This window comes from Sinocyclocheilus anshuiensis, unplaced genomic scaffold (genome assembly GCF_001515605.1).
Source record: "Sinocyclocheilus anshuiensis isolate Anshui unplaced genomic scaffold, SAMN03320099.WGS_v1.1 scaffold1294, whole genome shotgun sequence".
Lineage (NCBI taxonomy): Eukaryota > Metazoa > Chordata > Actinopteri > Cypriniformes > Cyprinidae > Sinocyclocheilus > Sinocyclocheilus anshuiensis.
In genome coordinates this window covers 385,674-400,902 of record NW_015558613.1, presented here as the reverse complement: position 1 = coordinate 400,902, position 15,229 = coordinate 385,674, and the positions used below count along the sequence as shown (strand labels likewise).

The 15,229-nt window shown below is 36.7% G+C and overlaps 1 protein-coding gene across 3 annotated transcripts in view; it reads left to right on the top strand.

Moving 5' to 3' along the window:
- Positions 1-872: 872 nt before the first annotated feature.
- Positions 873-15,229, top strand: part of LOC107680326 (glycerophosphodiester phosphodiesterase domain-containing protein 5-like) — a 26,126-nt gene continuing 11,769 nt past the window's right edge. For 2 of the 3 annotated variants that reach the window (XM_016476170.1, XM_016476172.1), the window contains exons 1-8: positions 873-1,246; positions 7,916-8,064; positions 8,722-8,883; positions 13,787-13,890; positions 14,205-14,298; positions 14,567-14,626; positions 14,711-14,809; positions 14,910-15,003. In XM_016476170.1, coding sequence (XP_016331656.1) covers positions 8,767-8,883; positions 13,787-13,890; positions 14,205-14,298; positions 14,567-14,626; positions 14,711-14,809; positions 14,910-15,003 — 568 coding nt within the window. In that variant the 5' untranslated portion in view covers positions 873-1,246; positions 7,916-8,064; positions 8,722-8,766. The remainder of the gene's footprint in view (positions 1,247-7,915; positions 8,065-8,721; positions 8,884-13,786; positions 13,891-14,204; positions 14,299-14,566; positions 14,627-14,710; positions 14,810-14,909; positions 15,004-15,229) is intronic. The other variant, XM_016476171.1, reaches the window with a different exon arrangement.

The following is a 15,229-nucleotide window of genomic DNA, read 5'->3' as shown; positions in this document are numbered from 1 at the left end:
TAAAAATCGACGTGTTTCAGAAAGGCGGGGCATAGAGGAGAAACAATAATGTACAGTATGTGGAAAATGATGTGTTTTTTTAACCTTAAACCGCATAAACACATTTCATTACACCAAATACACAAAATAATGTTATTTTTAGCAACATCATATGACCCCTTTAAATATGGATATTTTTCTTACACAAATGCATCAATTCACTTCAGAAGGCCTTTATTAACCCCCCAGAGCCATGTGGAGTACTTTTTATGAAGGATGGATGCACTTTTTTGGGCTTCAAAATCTCAACCCCCATTCACTGCCAGTATAAAGCTTGGAACAGCCAGAACATTTTTTAATATAACTCCGATTGTATTCTGAAAGAAGAAAGTCATATTTACATAGGACGGCTTGAGGGTGAGTAAATCATGGGGTAGTTTTCATTTTTGATTGAACTATCCCTTTAAACTGTTTGACTTGGCCTATCTTAGTAGATTTGTAGAAACTCGTTTTTTAAATATTAAAGAATGATACTGGTTTCAGTTGTCGAATGAATCGGTTGGTTGAATTAATCAATGACTCGATAACACTCCCATGCATCTGCTGGAGAAATGATGACATATAACCTGCAGAAAGTTAGGGCCACAAAACGAATCAGTTAATGAACCGTTTTAGTGAACAAATTCAAAAGATTCGAGTCACTGAGGTGAATCAAACACCTCAAGTTGTTTCTTGGATCAGAAATGTTTATTTTATTTTTTTTACTTTTACTTAAACTAAGTTTTAAACTTAATTTATATAAACTTAAATACAGGTTACACTAATCACGAATGCTGTGGGTTGTTAATTACTGAGAGCGCGCTGATGACGCTTGATTAAGAGGTGGAGGAAGAGGAGGAAGAGGAGGAGATGGAGAGACGCGCAGCTCCTCCCACGGGCTTTCGGATCGGATGGATTTACTTACTGAATGTCTTCGGTGAATCACAATCCTCCAAACACGACGTGAAAACACGCTATATTGAAATAAATCATATAAACCATCTCGCTGGTGATCGTGCCAGACAGACTGAATTTGAAACGCCGCGCACTGACGGAACTTTAATGTAGTTTAATTCCAATAATATCATATACCTTGATAAGTCGAGAGTGCTGAATGTCTGTTTAACATCTAGAGAAAGAGAAAGACAAACTACAACACAAGTTTAAGCGGAGAAACCTGGAGAAAAAGAACTCAAGGACCTGCGCTGACCACCTTGCCGACGAGAAGGTTAGTCTGGATAAGAAGCCTGTACTTAAGCATGTTTACTATCACGTGCATGTAGTACGTTTACAGTTTGTCATTTGCTTTTAAATATTATGTTTTTATTGCAACATATAATCAAGAAGTAAACGAAGCCACGTTTCGTTTATCTGAAACTTCTTTTAATCTGAGTTCCCTTACAAAAAAACTATGACTGTTCAATATTAGATGGCAGTACTATGCCACTTTTATCAATTTAATGGTTTTTATTTTATAAACTCATACATACTGATGTACAAATGTTTTTGGTGAAAGCTTCATTATGTAAGTCTGTTCTAACAATTATTCTTCACTTTAAGTTATAAATACTCAATGTATATTATCTGTTTACAGTATATATAGCGGAGATGGGGTAAGTTGTCACAGTTTTTACTCTAAAGTGGGGCATGTTGTCACAATGGAATATGCCTATTATAAATTTTTCAGCAAAATTTAAGCAGTGAAACATTTCTAAAGCATGACAATTAAATACAAATATTCTAATTTACACATTAATAAATTGCTAATTTGTTAATATATTTCAAGTTTTTTGATATTATATGCAAAGCAATACATTTGAGTAAAACAAAAAAGCCAAATTAAAAAACAAATGAAAGAAAATAAATTTCTGAATTCTAAACCCTAAACCCATGTGACATCTTGTCCCAAGTGCCTCGACCTGGGTTTATGAAAAATGCTTGTCCTGAGAACACAGTTCAACTTCTCAGTTCTACCTTTACTATACAGTTTACTATAGTTATAGTTAGCTCTTGTTTGAATGTATGCTAGTGTGATTTTATGATGTGAAATTTTTGCCCAACAGCTATAAAAAATAATGTTCATATTGATATTTTAGGAGGACAGAATTCACCAAAATTATTCTAATTTATAAGTGTTTTGAATTAGCAGTTTAACATATTCTCAGTGGCTTATGGGTTTCCAGTTGTTTATGGTGCTGCCAGAATCTCATGAGAGCGGAGCATTTCTCTTAAGCTTCAAAGGTTTTGGGCTGAATGTTGAGGGAAGTGGTGCAGACCACTCCTCAGTAACGTCAGAGAGAGAAAGGACTAACAGCAGGGCAAAATGGAAGTGTTTTGCAAAAGACGGGAACTACCAGATGGAGGGTGTTGGATGTTGATGTCTTTCATCTTCTTCACACCAAAGCTCTGACTGTAGACCATATCAGGTCTCATGAGAGACTATTGCCTGAGTTCACCTTTATTCTGGTGTCAGCAGTGATGCTGAGGCACAAATAAGGTCTATGTATCATATTTCACTCCTGTTATGACATCTGCGTCAGGTACCGTCATTATTAGTTCTCCACAACAACCAATGTTTAACATCCAAACTATGAGATTGTTGGTTCTCAGAGCCTGTGAGAAGGTGCCAAAACAAAAGCAGCATATGAAGAGAGATAAACGAGGTTGTCTTTGCTCACTTATCTCAGAAAAATCCACAGAGGGCCCACCAGAGGAGTGGGAATACAAAGGGCTTGTTTCATCCCTGGGAAAGTAAACCTTCCTCCCTGTGGTGGATCCATCCAACCTGTTGGATGATTTCCCACAGAAACTTCCCAAAGTCGTTTTACTCATTCTTCAATATGTCACCGCTGTTCTGCACTGTCTAATCAGAAGCTAATCAGAATCACTAAATGTCTTTCTATTTTCAGACTTTTGAATCATGCATGAGTCCTTGAATAGAAACAGAGTTCATTTTTTGTTAATGTCATGCTGGAGTTAATGAGAGTTTCTGGACTCGAAATCTGAGGTGAGGAACGCTGGAGGAATGAGCTGTTTGTGATTGGAAAACAGACAGTATTGTCGTATCCCAAGTGTTGTTGTCATATTGTTGTCAAATTAAATTCTGGCATCATTTACTCGCCTTTATTATGTTTTTCCAAACCAGCATGGCTTAATTTGCAAAAGGAGATATTTTTCAGAATGTTCCTGTTGCTCTTTTCATTTTTTTTTTTTCATGATTTGTAATGTGCAATGATATGCAATTTTATTGTCTTTTACATTTTTTGTGCTCAAATATTGAAAATTATTTTTAAATGATTAGATTATATTTTATTAGATTTAGAAACGCTATAAATACAATTATTATTATATATTTTTAAATGATTTTATAAGTTGTTATTGGTCATTGTGTACAGCGTACAATGGATGCTCATTTCCCTGCCATATAAATCCAGTTAATCCTTGTGTTCTGAAGTGATCACTAGTAGAGATGTTGGTGATAATTCGCTTTCCTGGTAGACGCTGACCCCCGTTCCCCTACCCGGTTGGCAAGGCTTCTGAACTGGACACTAGCCATTAGTTCTCTGTAAAATCCCACCCAGGAACAAACAATGAGTATGTTTGTGCACATGCTGCTGTGAAGTGTCTGAAAATAGCGTTCTGGATGTCTCAGTCAGATGTTAAGCATCCAAACTGCTGAATAGAAAGAGTTGCAGTTTTGTACACTATTATTCAAAAACTTGGGGTCGGTAAGATGTTTAAATTGTTTTGAAGGAAGTCTTTTATGCTCACCAAGGCTGAATTTATTTGATCAAAAATACAGTAAAACAGTATTATAGTGAAATATTACCAAATATTTTAATATATATTTTCTACTTTAATATATTTTAAAATTTACTTAATTTTTGTGATGGTAAAGCTGAATTTTCAGCATCATTACTGCAGTCTTCAGTGTCACTTGATCCTTCAGAAATCATTCTAATATGCTGATTTACTGCTCAAGGAACATTTGTTTTTTTGTGTAAAACATGAAACATTGTTTTCATGATTATTTGATGAATACAAAGTTTTAAAGAACAGCATTTATTTGAAATAGAATTGTCTTTACTGACACTTTTGATCAATTTTAAATGTTCTTGCTGAATGAGACTATTACTTTCCTTCAAAAAAGAAAACCTTGATAAGTTTTGAATGGTGGTGTAGATGATGAACAAATTTTTTTCACATATTTTAGATGCAGATCTGTGATGTCATTTGAAGTCTTGGGTGTGAAGTGCAACAGTAGGGTTTCAGAATTACAAATCCAATTCATTTTTTCAATATAGAAATCATTTTAATGATATTGTCAAAAACCTTTCAGGTCAAACCTTCCATGAGCTCAGAGACTGTAAATAAGAGTATTTAGAAGTGACAGCTTGATTTCTTCTTTTCAAGTTGTTTAATATTCCCATTGGAAAAAACTATATTACTCATAATCTTGAAGAGTGATTCCTTTTGGGTCCACTAATTAGAGAATTCGCTGTTACCGTGGAAATAAGAACTGCGCCAAAACAGCTTCCTCCCACTTGCACGAAACAATGCAAATGACATAAACAAGTCAGTGGCTGTATACTCTCAAACAACTTACATTAAACTGAATGTTTGGAAATTCATATTTGAATATTTTGCAATAAATTTAAAAAACATAAAATGTAGAGTTGTAGCATTTGTTGCAGTACATTTAAAATGTTATATTTTATACACTTACAAAATAACGTATTTTATACGTCAATCAATGACTGTAAGTCAGTAATTTTATATTGTCTTTTATTCAATTGTGAATTTTGCAATGCTTCATGGGCTGTTCAGTTTTCAAACACTTTTTGTTTCAAATCAAAGTTTGCAATTTTATGGCTCATCTCTGAGCAAGTTGGCTTGATTCATGGCCTATAAATTTAGCTTAAAAATACATATGTAGAAAATGAATGGGGGGGAAAACACTTCTAGACCCAAGGCTGCTGAAAAAGTCCATTGCATTTGGCCCCCTGGTCACTTGAGGAGACTGTCTGGAGTGAGACAGGAAATTAAGCAGACAGAATGTAGCTTCCTGTTTCTGGCAATCGTACCTGTCGGGAAAGTCCAACAGCCGTGGAAGGGCAAGAGGGTCTGCAGTTAGAGCTGGCAGGAATAGGGCTCAAAGTAGCATGTTCGAGAATTCAGGCTTTTGTAAGTCTTTAAAGCTCATGGAAAGCTCAGTGCCATGGAAACAGGCTGGAGCAGGAAGCCCCACACCAACACAGCTACGTACACACTTGCTTACATTATACACTACCTCTCTTCTGCTCAAGTATGTGTCTGCCACTGTGAACACTGAGAGATACGGTTTCAATGGATTTATGAAGAATGTGTATTAATATTGAGGTGGAAGGATCTGTTTTACTCTTCCATAAGTCATGTAGCGGCTTCTGACTCTGAGTGTGATAGGAAGACATAATAACACCGAGAAGGTAAGTTTGAGTTTATGTATGTAATTTTAAAAAATCATACACACTACAGTCCACGTTGGGATTGGTAAGATTTAAAAAAATGTTTTTGGAAGTCTTATATGCTCACAAAGGTTGCATTCATATGATCAGAAATACTGTAAAAACAGTAATATTGTGAAGTATTATTATTATTAATAATATGATTGAATATTATACATTTTAAAACGAAATTTTCAGTATCATTACTCCAGTCTTCAGTCACATGATCCTTCAGAAATCATTCTAATGTGCTGGTTTACTCAAGAAACATTTATAATCATTATTAATGTTGAAAACAGTTGTGATATTTCATATTTTCGTAGAAACCATGATACATTTGATGAATAGAAAGTTCAAAAGAACAGTATTTATTTAAAATAGAAATATTTTGTAACATTATATATGTCTCTGTTTCCAATATATGTTTCTGTTTTAATTGATTGAATGCAACCTTGTTAAATAAAAGTTATTTAAAAAAAAAAAAAAAAAAGAACTCTTACGGACCTAAAACTTTGGAACGGTAGTATATCTGTCTTGTATTTACAGTGAACTCCCCAGGTGTAGAGCTTCTTCAACCTGAACTCAATGAACTTTTGCACTGTAACACTTTAACTCTGTAGACCATCTTCTCTTTTTTTTTTTTTTTTTTTTGTCCATACAATGTAAGTCAGTGGGACTAAGTTGTTGTTGGCACACCAACATTCATCAAAATATCTCCTTTTGTGTTCCACAGAATTTTACAGGTTTGGAACAACATGAGGGTGAGTGAATGATGACAGAATGGCTGAACTGTCACTAATAGGGCAACAGATGTGATGTTAACATCAGGTCCATGATGTGTGTGTGTGTGTGTGCTCTGCCCCAGTCAGACTGTCACACCAGAGTGCTAACTTGCTCAGACAGGGCCATTTTCAACAGGAAGACATGTCTGATAGAGATAATGACTTCTTTTGTTTGAAACAATATTGTCTTTTTGTAGGTGAACACAGGATGCATGTGAATGATTTAACCGGTGCGTTGCAGTCTAAGTGCTGTATGCAAAACCCAACAAAGGACAGTACATCAAATCTAATCACCGATACTAAAGGGGTTATACTAGTCTTGGTCATGCAGCTGGAAGTGTGGAAAAGAGGAACACAGATGCTTTCATATTCTCATGCATTCATTTGAGCATTTTCATACTGATTTGTAACACAGCCATCGTGACTTGAAGAGCTGTGGTTATAGGAAGGCTTGTGAGGGATCATATGTTAATGTCTGTTCTGAATGAGTCAAAGGAATACGATTATTGTAGAATATGAAGCAGGATTTTTGAGGAAATGACTAATGAAGACTCGTAGTAGCTTGTTTGTGTATGTGAGGTGGGTTTTTGAAGATGCTAATGATATGCTAATCTGTCTGAGTGGGTGCTTCTTGGTGGACAAAGATCAAATCTGTGCTGGCTGTGTCTTGATAGCCCTCTTTAATTACTGTCATTGAAATCTGTTGTTTTTCATTGGAGCATCTGGTGTGGTAATGCTGGGTCAGTGGTTGACTTATGGGTTTGTGGTTTTATATGTTATGCGCTTGAGGGAAATCAATTATGCCTTTATATCATTCCAACAGAATTTCAGATGCTCAAAATAAGTTGGAATTAAAATAACCTCAGGTTTTACCAGTCTTTTTATTTATTAATTACATAAAGCATTTAAAGCAATTTAAGAGAATAAAGAAAAACAAAGAAGAGCAATAAAATAATTAGAATTTATTGCCAAGCAATCAATTAGAATTTTTTTAAATAATATTTTTATTTTAAATTACACACATTTATATTTACATATTCTCTCTATTGTATACCTAAGAGCCAAAAATGGCTCTGTTAATGTTTCTTGTCTTGTCACATTTGGTTATTCATTACATGAATCATGTAAATGACAGCCTATGCGTTTGAATTAAAAGTGTGACATTTGACTAAATAGTTGAGTAGTTTTCATGACTACATATTATTGTCGGTCTTTCAACATTTCTATTTTAAAACTGTTGTCAGATATTAAATATTTAGCTACTTACATCTTACTCTGCAATCTTTAACTGCTAAAACTGAAGCGTCCTGCATGAATTCATGTAAACAGTATCATCCAAAATTCTTTGATTTGATTGGCCATCTCAATCATTTTGACATTGATCAGTACTTTTAGACCACTGGACACACTTGGAATCAGAAGTAGTAGTTAAAGAAACGTCAGACTACCAGTACATTGTCTCCAAATTGTTCTTCAACCAGCCTTTAAAGGTTTGTGATTGACATTCTGCTGAACTGAACTTTGGGACTATGGTGACCTGTAGACTGACAGAGAAGGCTGCTTTGACTCTGTCGGGTCGCATTTGAATATCTGATTCTGTAAAATCTGGAATTCTGTATGTGTCTCTCACAGCTCATAATCAAAGAGCTGCTGTCACACAGAGTCCTGTAGGACCTGCTCTCAACCTCAGATGGGCCGTTCGCTGACCATCAGATGCAAATTACTCCACAAAACTGCCAAGAATTGTCAGTGATCCAGCTAAGTCTTATCTGTTTAGACAGGTTGGTGGCATAACTGCATGTTTTTCATTTTGGAATTATTTGTATGTCTAAAATAATCAGTACTTACTACTTTTGGATGAATAGAAGCAGAAAGTGTACATAAAATTCTGCTAATTTTCGAATAAAGATGCACCATTATTTAAATTTAGCTTGATACCAATAAGCCGGTAATTATTATGTTATGGTCAATAACCGAAAAAAGGCTGATAAATGTTACTTTTTTGTATAAATTAAAAATAAAAATAAAAGCTAAACGTAAACTCTTTTAATAAACTGTAAAATCCTTCAAGTGATGAATCCATCTCAAAATAAGAATATCCAAAAACAAAAATGTACGTAAAAACGTTTGTTAAATGCTGTCAGTGGTCTTGCCGTTGTTTTCAGTTGCAGTTTGATATCATTTCCTGTATTACCCATGATGGTGTGATTATGAAAAGATTTTGTACTTTGTATTTCATTTGGCATAAAATGACATTGTTAATGGACATTACTGTCGAGTTTCCCAGACTCAAAGCTAAACGGCTAAATCCTCAACTCGGTTTTTCAGTGCAATATCAACACCGACAGTGTAATTTAGTTGAAGACAGGGTTTCATCTCAGTGTTTTGTTACGGATAGGCCTAATGTCGTTTCTCACAGATGTGTCTCGTTCCTGCAGGTCTGCAGTGTGTGAGTGGGATGTCTGCAGATCTGTGGCCTGACTATGGTGAAACACCAACCGTTACAGGTGTATGAAAGACAGCTGTGTTTGTCCTGTCTGACCGGGATCTACGGCTGCCGCTGGAAACGGTACCAGCGCTCCCATGACGACAGCTCCAAGGTAACCACAGCATCATCCTTTGTGGGAGAAGCCATTATATTCTAACTCCATAAAGACCGAATGAAGACGATAGAGGCAAAATTGACACTGGCCTGTTGAGTAATTGACCTTTTGCAAAGCTCCGCCTTAAAAATGTTACAGACCGATCATGTAGAAACGTGGTGGTCATTTACACTAATGTTATCACTTGTAATCACTCTCAAATGAGGCTTTTCTCTGTTCAAGTTGACTTGAAATACATTTGACTAGATTTTGGTTTGTAGTTTCTGTCGTTTTTTTGGTCAAGTTATGGTGCAATTTAACAGTTTCTTTAAAGAAACGGCTAATAAAATATGCAATATCAAACTTTATTCCAGCCCATGTAAGAATAGTGTGATGGATAATAATTTCGATGGGAAGATGTGTAACGCTTGAATGAGCGGCCAATTATAACCGAGGAGGCGGAGCTTAGAAAAGTGTCAGTTGTCATTTATGATTCCCACACCTCTGTATCATAGTTATGGATCCACTTTGATGATCCCGATGCTTTTCTCTGGTCATTTTTGTCTGTGTCTGGTCATTAATATCTTGTTCGATATTTGTTTGAGGCAGACAGCAGAACCAAAGAACAACTTGGCTGTCTGTAATGAAGCAAAATGCTTTCTCCTCTGCTGTCTGAATGTCTCTCTATCAGACAGAGAGAAACTCAAGCCAGAGTTTCAGATTCCCTGGAGGACGTGTTGTAGGTCAATTCCAATCTGTATACAACACAGTGAGAGGCTTAGTTAGGTCTCTCTGTCTCCCTTTGACTTGTCCGTTCAATGTCCGGTGACACCAAACTGGATACTGACATTATTTTGTAAAGTTATTCAAGCAGAAATGCCCGTTATTTTAACCGCGCATCCATTTCAGCCCAGTGATCAAATGTTCTGACCTGAACTAAGCCACAGTCAGATTGAAAATCAACCCTTATCTAATCTTTACCTAAGGTCCTCTAATATTCATAGGGTATCAAGCTTAAATGTACAGTGTACAATCACCTTCCGTTAAAATAATCACATTTTGTTGCTTTGCAGCCTGAAATGAAGATGGACACAGTTTTTGTTTTATCCAGCTGTATTTACTCAGTGCAACTTATAACATCCAAGTGAAAGATATAACAACAACATTTTGTTGAACCACCTTTTGCTTTAATTACAGCCTTTAGTCTTTTGTGGTTGCACATCTTCTGAAGTTCAGTTAAATTCAATGGTGACTGTTTGTGGACTGCAGTGTTCAAGTCATTCCACAGATTTTCAATGGAGTTTTAGTCTGAGCTCTGACTAGGCCATGCAAGGACATTCACCTTTTTCTCCTTCAACCACTGTGTGCTCAGTTTTGCTGTGTGCTTTGGGTCATTATCATGTTGGAAAGTAAACCTTCTTCCCATTAACAACTTTCTGGCAGAGGGCAGCAGATTTTCCTCAAGAATTTGACAGTATTTTGCCCCATCCATTTTTTCCTTCTATCCTGACCAGTGTTCCAGTCCCTGCTGCAGAGAAACACCCCATAACAGGATATTACCACCTCCATGCTTTACTGTAGGAATGCTGTTATTTGGATGGTGAGCTGTATTGGATTTCTGCAAGACATATCGTTTGTGGTTGAGGCTAAATAATTAAATTTTAGTCTCATCTGTCTCAGAATCTTCAAGGTGTGTTTTGGCAAAGCTCAGTCGTGACTGCTTGTGGCCATTCTTGAGGAGTGGCTTTTTTCTTGCAACCCTCCCATAAAAGCCACATTTGTGGAGAATTTGTGATATTGTTGTCACATGCACACAATGACCACTCTTTGTCATAAATTCCTGCAGCTGCTTCAGAGTTGCTGTAGGCCTCTTGGTCGCCTCTCTGACCAGTATCCTCCTGGTTCTTTCATCCAGTTTGGAGCGACGTCCTAATCCAGGGAGGGTCTGTGTCGTACCAAATACCTTCCACACTGTGTTTCTAGGCATTGATACAGCCTTTGAATTTTTTTTGAATCCATCTCTTGACTTCTGCCTGTCCACAACTTTATCCCAGAGATCTTTTGACAGTGCCATTAGGCCATGTGTGATCAAACGACCATTCGAAAATATTTGTCAACAATTTTTATTGTCGACGTTGTAGACCATACATAGTTTTTACTGTGCAACCAGCAGTATTCTAGTATTCAGTTCCGATCTGTCTGGTTTGAAGCTTGCGATGATTCAGTTTATGGGTATTTGTTCTTTGTTTTCACCTCCCTACAAGTATAAATGCTCCTTCAGGAGTGAACACACACACACACAAACACACACGGCCATTAGTTCAACTTTCCATTTGAACAGGCTCTCTGAAGTAGCACCTCGGCACTGAGAGCGAACTCATCAGAAGCTGCGTGATTGGCTGTCTTACTTTGTGTCATTACTGCTAGCCCCGCCCACTCTATAATTAAAGCAGGGTGACGATGTGTCCTACCCGATGTGCCCATGGAGGAGCTGATTGGATTGAGGGATTAGCAGCTGTCAGCTGTGCAGAATGAATGAACAGAACAGTGAAATGTGTCCTCCGCTGTACAGTGACTCCGCCACAATCCACAGACCAATAAAACACGAGTCAGTCCATTATTCAGTTCTCTGTCAGGGTGTGTGGAATCACCAGAAAACTATATGAGAGCTGTTATTATTGGGAATTGCATTTAATGCATGTCAGATGACTGTTGTTGTGGTCTTAGAAATGTCAGAGTTGGTGAAAAGCTTCATTAGTGCAAATGTTGAGTTTTGTTGGAAATATTAGTAATTGATCTCCATATTCATAATGCAGTTATGTTACCTTTCAGTTTTATTTGTTAAATTGTCAGTCAGCGGTGAAATGGGTGAATTGGGGTCATCTGGGACATTCAGTGATGTGGATTGACTAGCTCTGATATGTATATTTCCAATGCTTTTTTAAAAAGAAATTAATACTTTTATTGAACAAGGACACATTTAATTGATCAAAAGTGACAGTAAAGATATTTGCAATTATTACAGAAGATTTTTGGTTAAAATAAATGCTGTTATGTTGAACTTTCTATTCTTCAAAGAATCCAGAAAAAAATGTATCGAGGTTTCCAGAAAAATATTAAGCAGCACAAGAAATGTTTCTTGAGCAGTAAATCAGCATATTAGAATGATTTCTGAAGGATCATGTGATACTGAAGACTGGAGTAATGATGCTGAAAATCAACTTTGCCATTACAGTAATTAATTACAATTTAAAATATATTAAAATAAAAAACAGTTTTTACTGTATTTTGATCAAATAAATGCAGCCTTGGTGAGCATAAGAGACATTTTCTTCAAAAACATTAAAAAATCATTAGCAAATCAAAACATTAGGATATTCTAGCTGGGTTGTAATGTAAGGTGATGGCGTGAGAATCACAGTAAATTACAGAAAGTTACCCTAATTCACCCTGCATCTGAACAAAACACAGAATCTCAGGACGTGGTCATTAGATCATTAGATCTGTTTCACACCTCCACGGGAACAAAAGGTCTTTTGGGGTTCTGAAAGGGTGAGTGCCAGCAAGATGCAAGCCATCTGATCTGCTAACTGAACATAGATGCCTCTCTGCACCTTGTGTTACCCAATGGATTATTATACTGCAAAATCATATACACACTATTTTTTGTGTTGAAGTGTTGAGTGCTTGAGGTTCATGAAAATTAGAATCAACAGTTTTCTTGGGCAAAAAAAAATTTGAGCGGAGGCCGGCGGGCTAGAGTGAGCGGAGGCGGGCGGTCTTGAGAACGGCGCGGCCGGCGGATTTGACGAAGGAGCCTCCGGCGGGCTTGCGTCAACCACATGTGACGACCCCGGGCCGGACTCCGCCTTGTCCACGGTGAAAGCTGATCTGACGATCCACAGCGCGAAGTTGATGTATTGGGCGGTGTTATGTAAATCTTCCCACATCGTGACGTAGACGTGGGGGAGTGTTAGAACGAGCCGTTTTAGGTAGACAGGGTTGACTCTTAACTTTTATAAAGAATATCTCTTTGGATTTGAGACTTTAGTCTTTGCAACTTTACAGATCTTCTTTATGCACCAAGAGCTTGTAACACTTCAAAGAGAAAGGAAAAATTTAAATCGCATCATATGACCCCTTTAATTAAAAAACTGAATAATTAGTTACATCCTTGCCCAAATGAAATCTGATATCTGACAGATTCAGTACTGAAACTCCAGCCATTGTGAGATAGTTTCAGGTGTTGATGCTTTTCCTGCTAACAAGCCTGTGAGCTCATGTCATTTAACACACACATCAGGGAAAATTTTATTTTTATTGTTTATTTATATTTTTGAAGTAACTCTTTTCACTATCAGCATCAGGTGAGCTGAGACTCTTAAAATTCATGTGGTCATATAGGCCTCTCTCTCTCTCTCTCTCTCTCTCTCTCTTTTCTGAAAGATCTCACTGTGCTGAAAATGTTCCATTGCTGCTGTAATTCTCTGTGAAACACTGCGTAGTTTCTAATGTGAAGGAATTTAATTAAATTCACATTTTATCATGCTCTATAAAACTGTAAGGCATCTTAAAAGCTACGTATTTGATCTCAGTGGCTTTTTACATCCCCTGCCACACATGATATGTGATAAATGAGTACCGATTGTAAAGTCCTAGGGTTTCAGATGTGAACATGTTGTGAAGAATATAAAGACAGATATTAAATGTCCCAATTTGGAACATATAAATAAAAAATAAAGTCTGTTAGGACTGCCACCGACAGGCTGGATGATCGATTAATTGCCTGTTTGTCAGTCTGCCATGTCTGTCTTGTTGTGTTCCTCACAAGTTTGGATAAAAGCATCTGCTAAATGAACAAATGTGCACATCTGTCTGGAAGGCATGTGTGTTTACATCACTTCCTGTTTTTGTTTTTCAGTGGGAATGTTCATGGTTCTTCATCCTCTGCTGTTCATTTCTCCTTCTCCTCGTCTGGTCCTACTTTTGGTTGGAGGCTCATAATGACTACAACGAGTTCAACTGGTGAGTTCAGCCTGAGATTTGGCGGAACCTGCTGTTTTAGATGTGACATCAGCAGGTCATTAACTCTGAACCCTGCTGTGTGTCTTCACCACGAAGCTGACATCAAACCATGATTGCACATTTCATTACTAGAGCATGTTTTATGAGTTTACTAGTTTGATTGCGAGGTTTACTCTTAGTTATTTTGATAAACATGGATTGCTTAACAAGTTTCTGAATTAATTTTATACACTAAGCATTGGAAAACATCATGTGCTTAGCATGCTCTGTTTTTTTTTTTTTTCTTTCTGTTGATGGTTTTGTTTCTCTGGCAGGTTGTTATATAATCGTTCAGCCATTTGGAAGGATGGCACAGTCCCTATTCTCGCCGCAACACTCACAGGATTCACTTACACTGCATTTTTAATGGTGAGCACTCTTAACACGAACATGTGACAGAGAAAGTGAGCAGTGGTTTTAACTTTTTATTGAAAATTATTGTTGTTATAATTATGTAGAAAATACTATATAATATCTATATAAGTGAGTAAGATCATCAGTTAAATGTGTTTTTTTATCATTACTTTTATTCGTTTTTATGTATTTAATTTTTTTTAATTATTTTATTTTATTTATAATTTTCTGTTGTATTTTATTATTATTATTATTATTATTATTTATTTATTTATTTTTTCAGATTCTTGCACTTTGTCACATTGTACTGGGACAGCAGCTTAATTTGTACTGGATCCATAAGGTGAGATAAGTTTATAAATCGGTTTAACTTTTGAGCTAGACTGGGGTTCTTCATCTATATTTAAACAAGTTTTATTTTGCACAGATTGTAGTTCTGGCTATTCTGCTCACCACCATAACAGGAGTGGTGTTCATTGATGATTTCTGGCAGGACGAATGGGACATTGTCATCATTTCTCTGCAGGTTGGATCAACCTCATCAGCATATTACTGTCCAGTGTCTTGAGGTCTTTCTTGACAAATAATTTAGGCTTTGTCCTGATGTGATCAGTGACTTGTTGTAGTTCACAGGGCCGTTCTTACACATCGGGGCTTTAGCTGTGGTCACAGCATTAGGTTGGGTCATCGCCGGTCAGGTGGTCCGTGTGGAAAGATCAAGTGAGTTGAAACGTCATGTGAGGGGAAATGGCAGTTCGGGTCAAAGCCTGGCCGACCCCTACACCTATTTGAATTTGAAATATATGTACACTACCATACAAAAGTTTTGGGTCAGTACTTTTTTGTGATCAAGTAAATGCAGCTTTAGTGAGCATATGAGATGCACCAACCCCAAACTTTTAAACAGTTGTGTTTACATTTTGACACTTTTTTTTTTTTTTTTTTT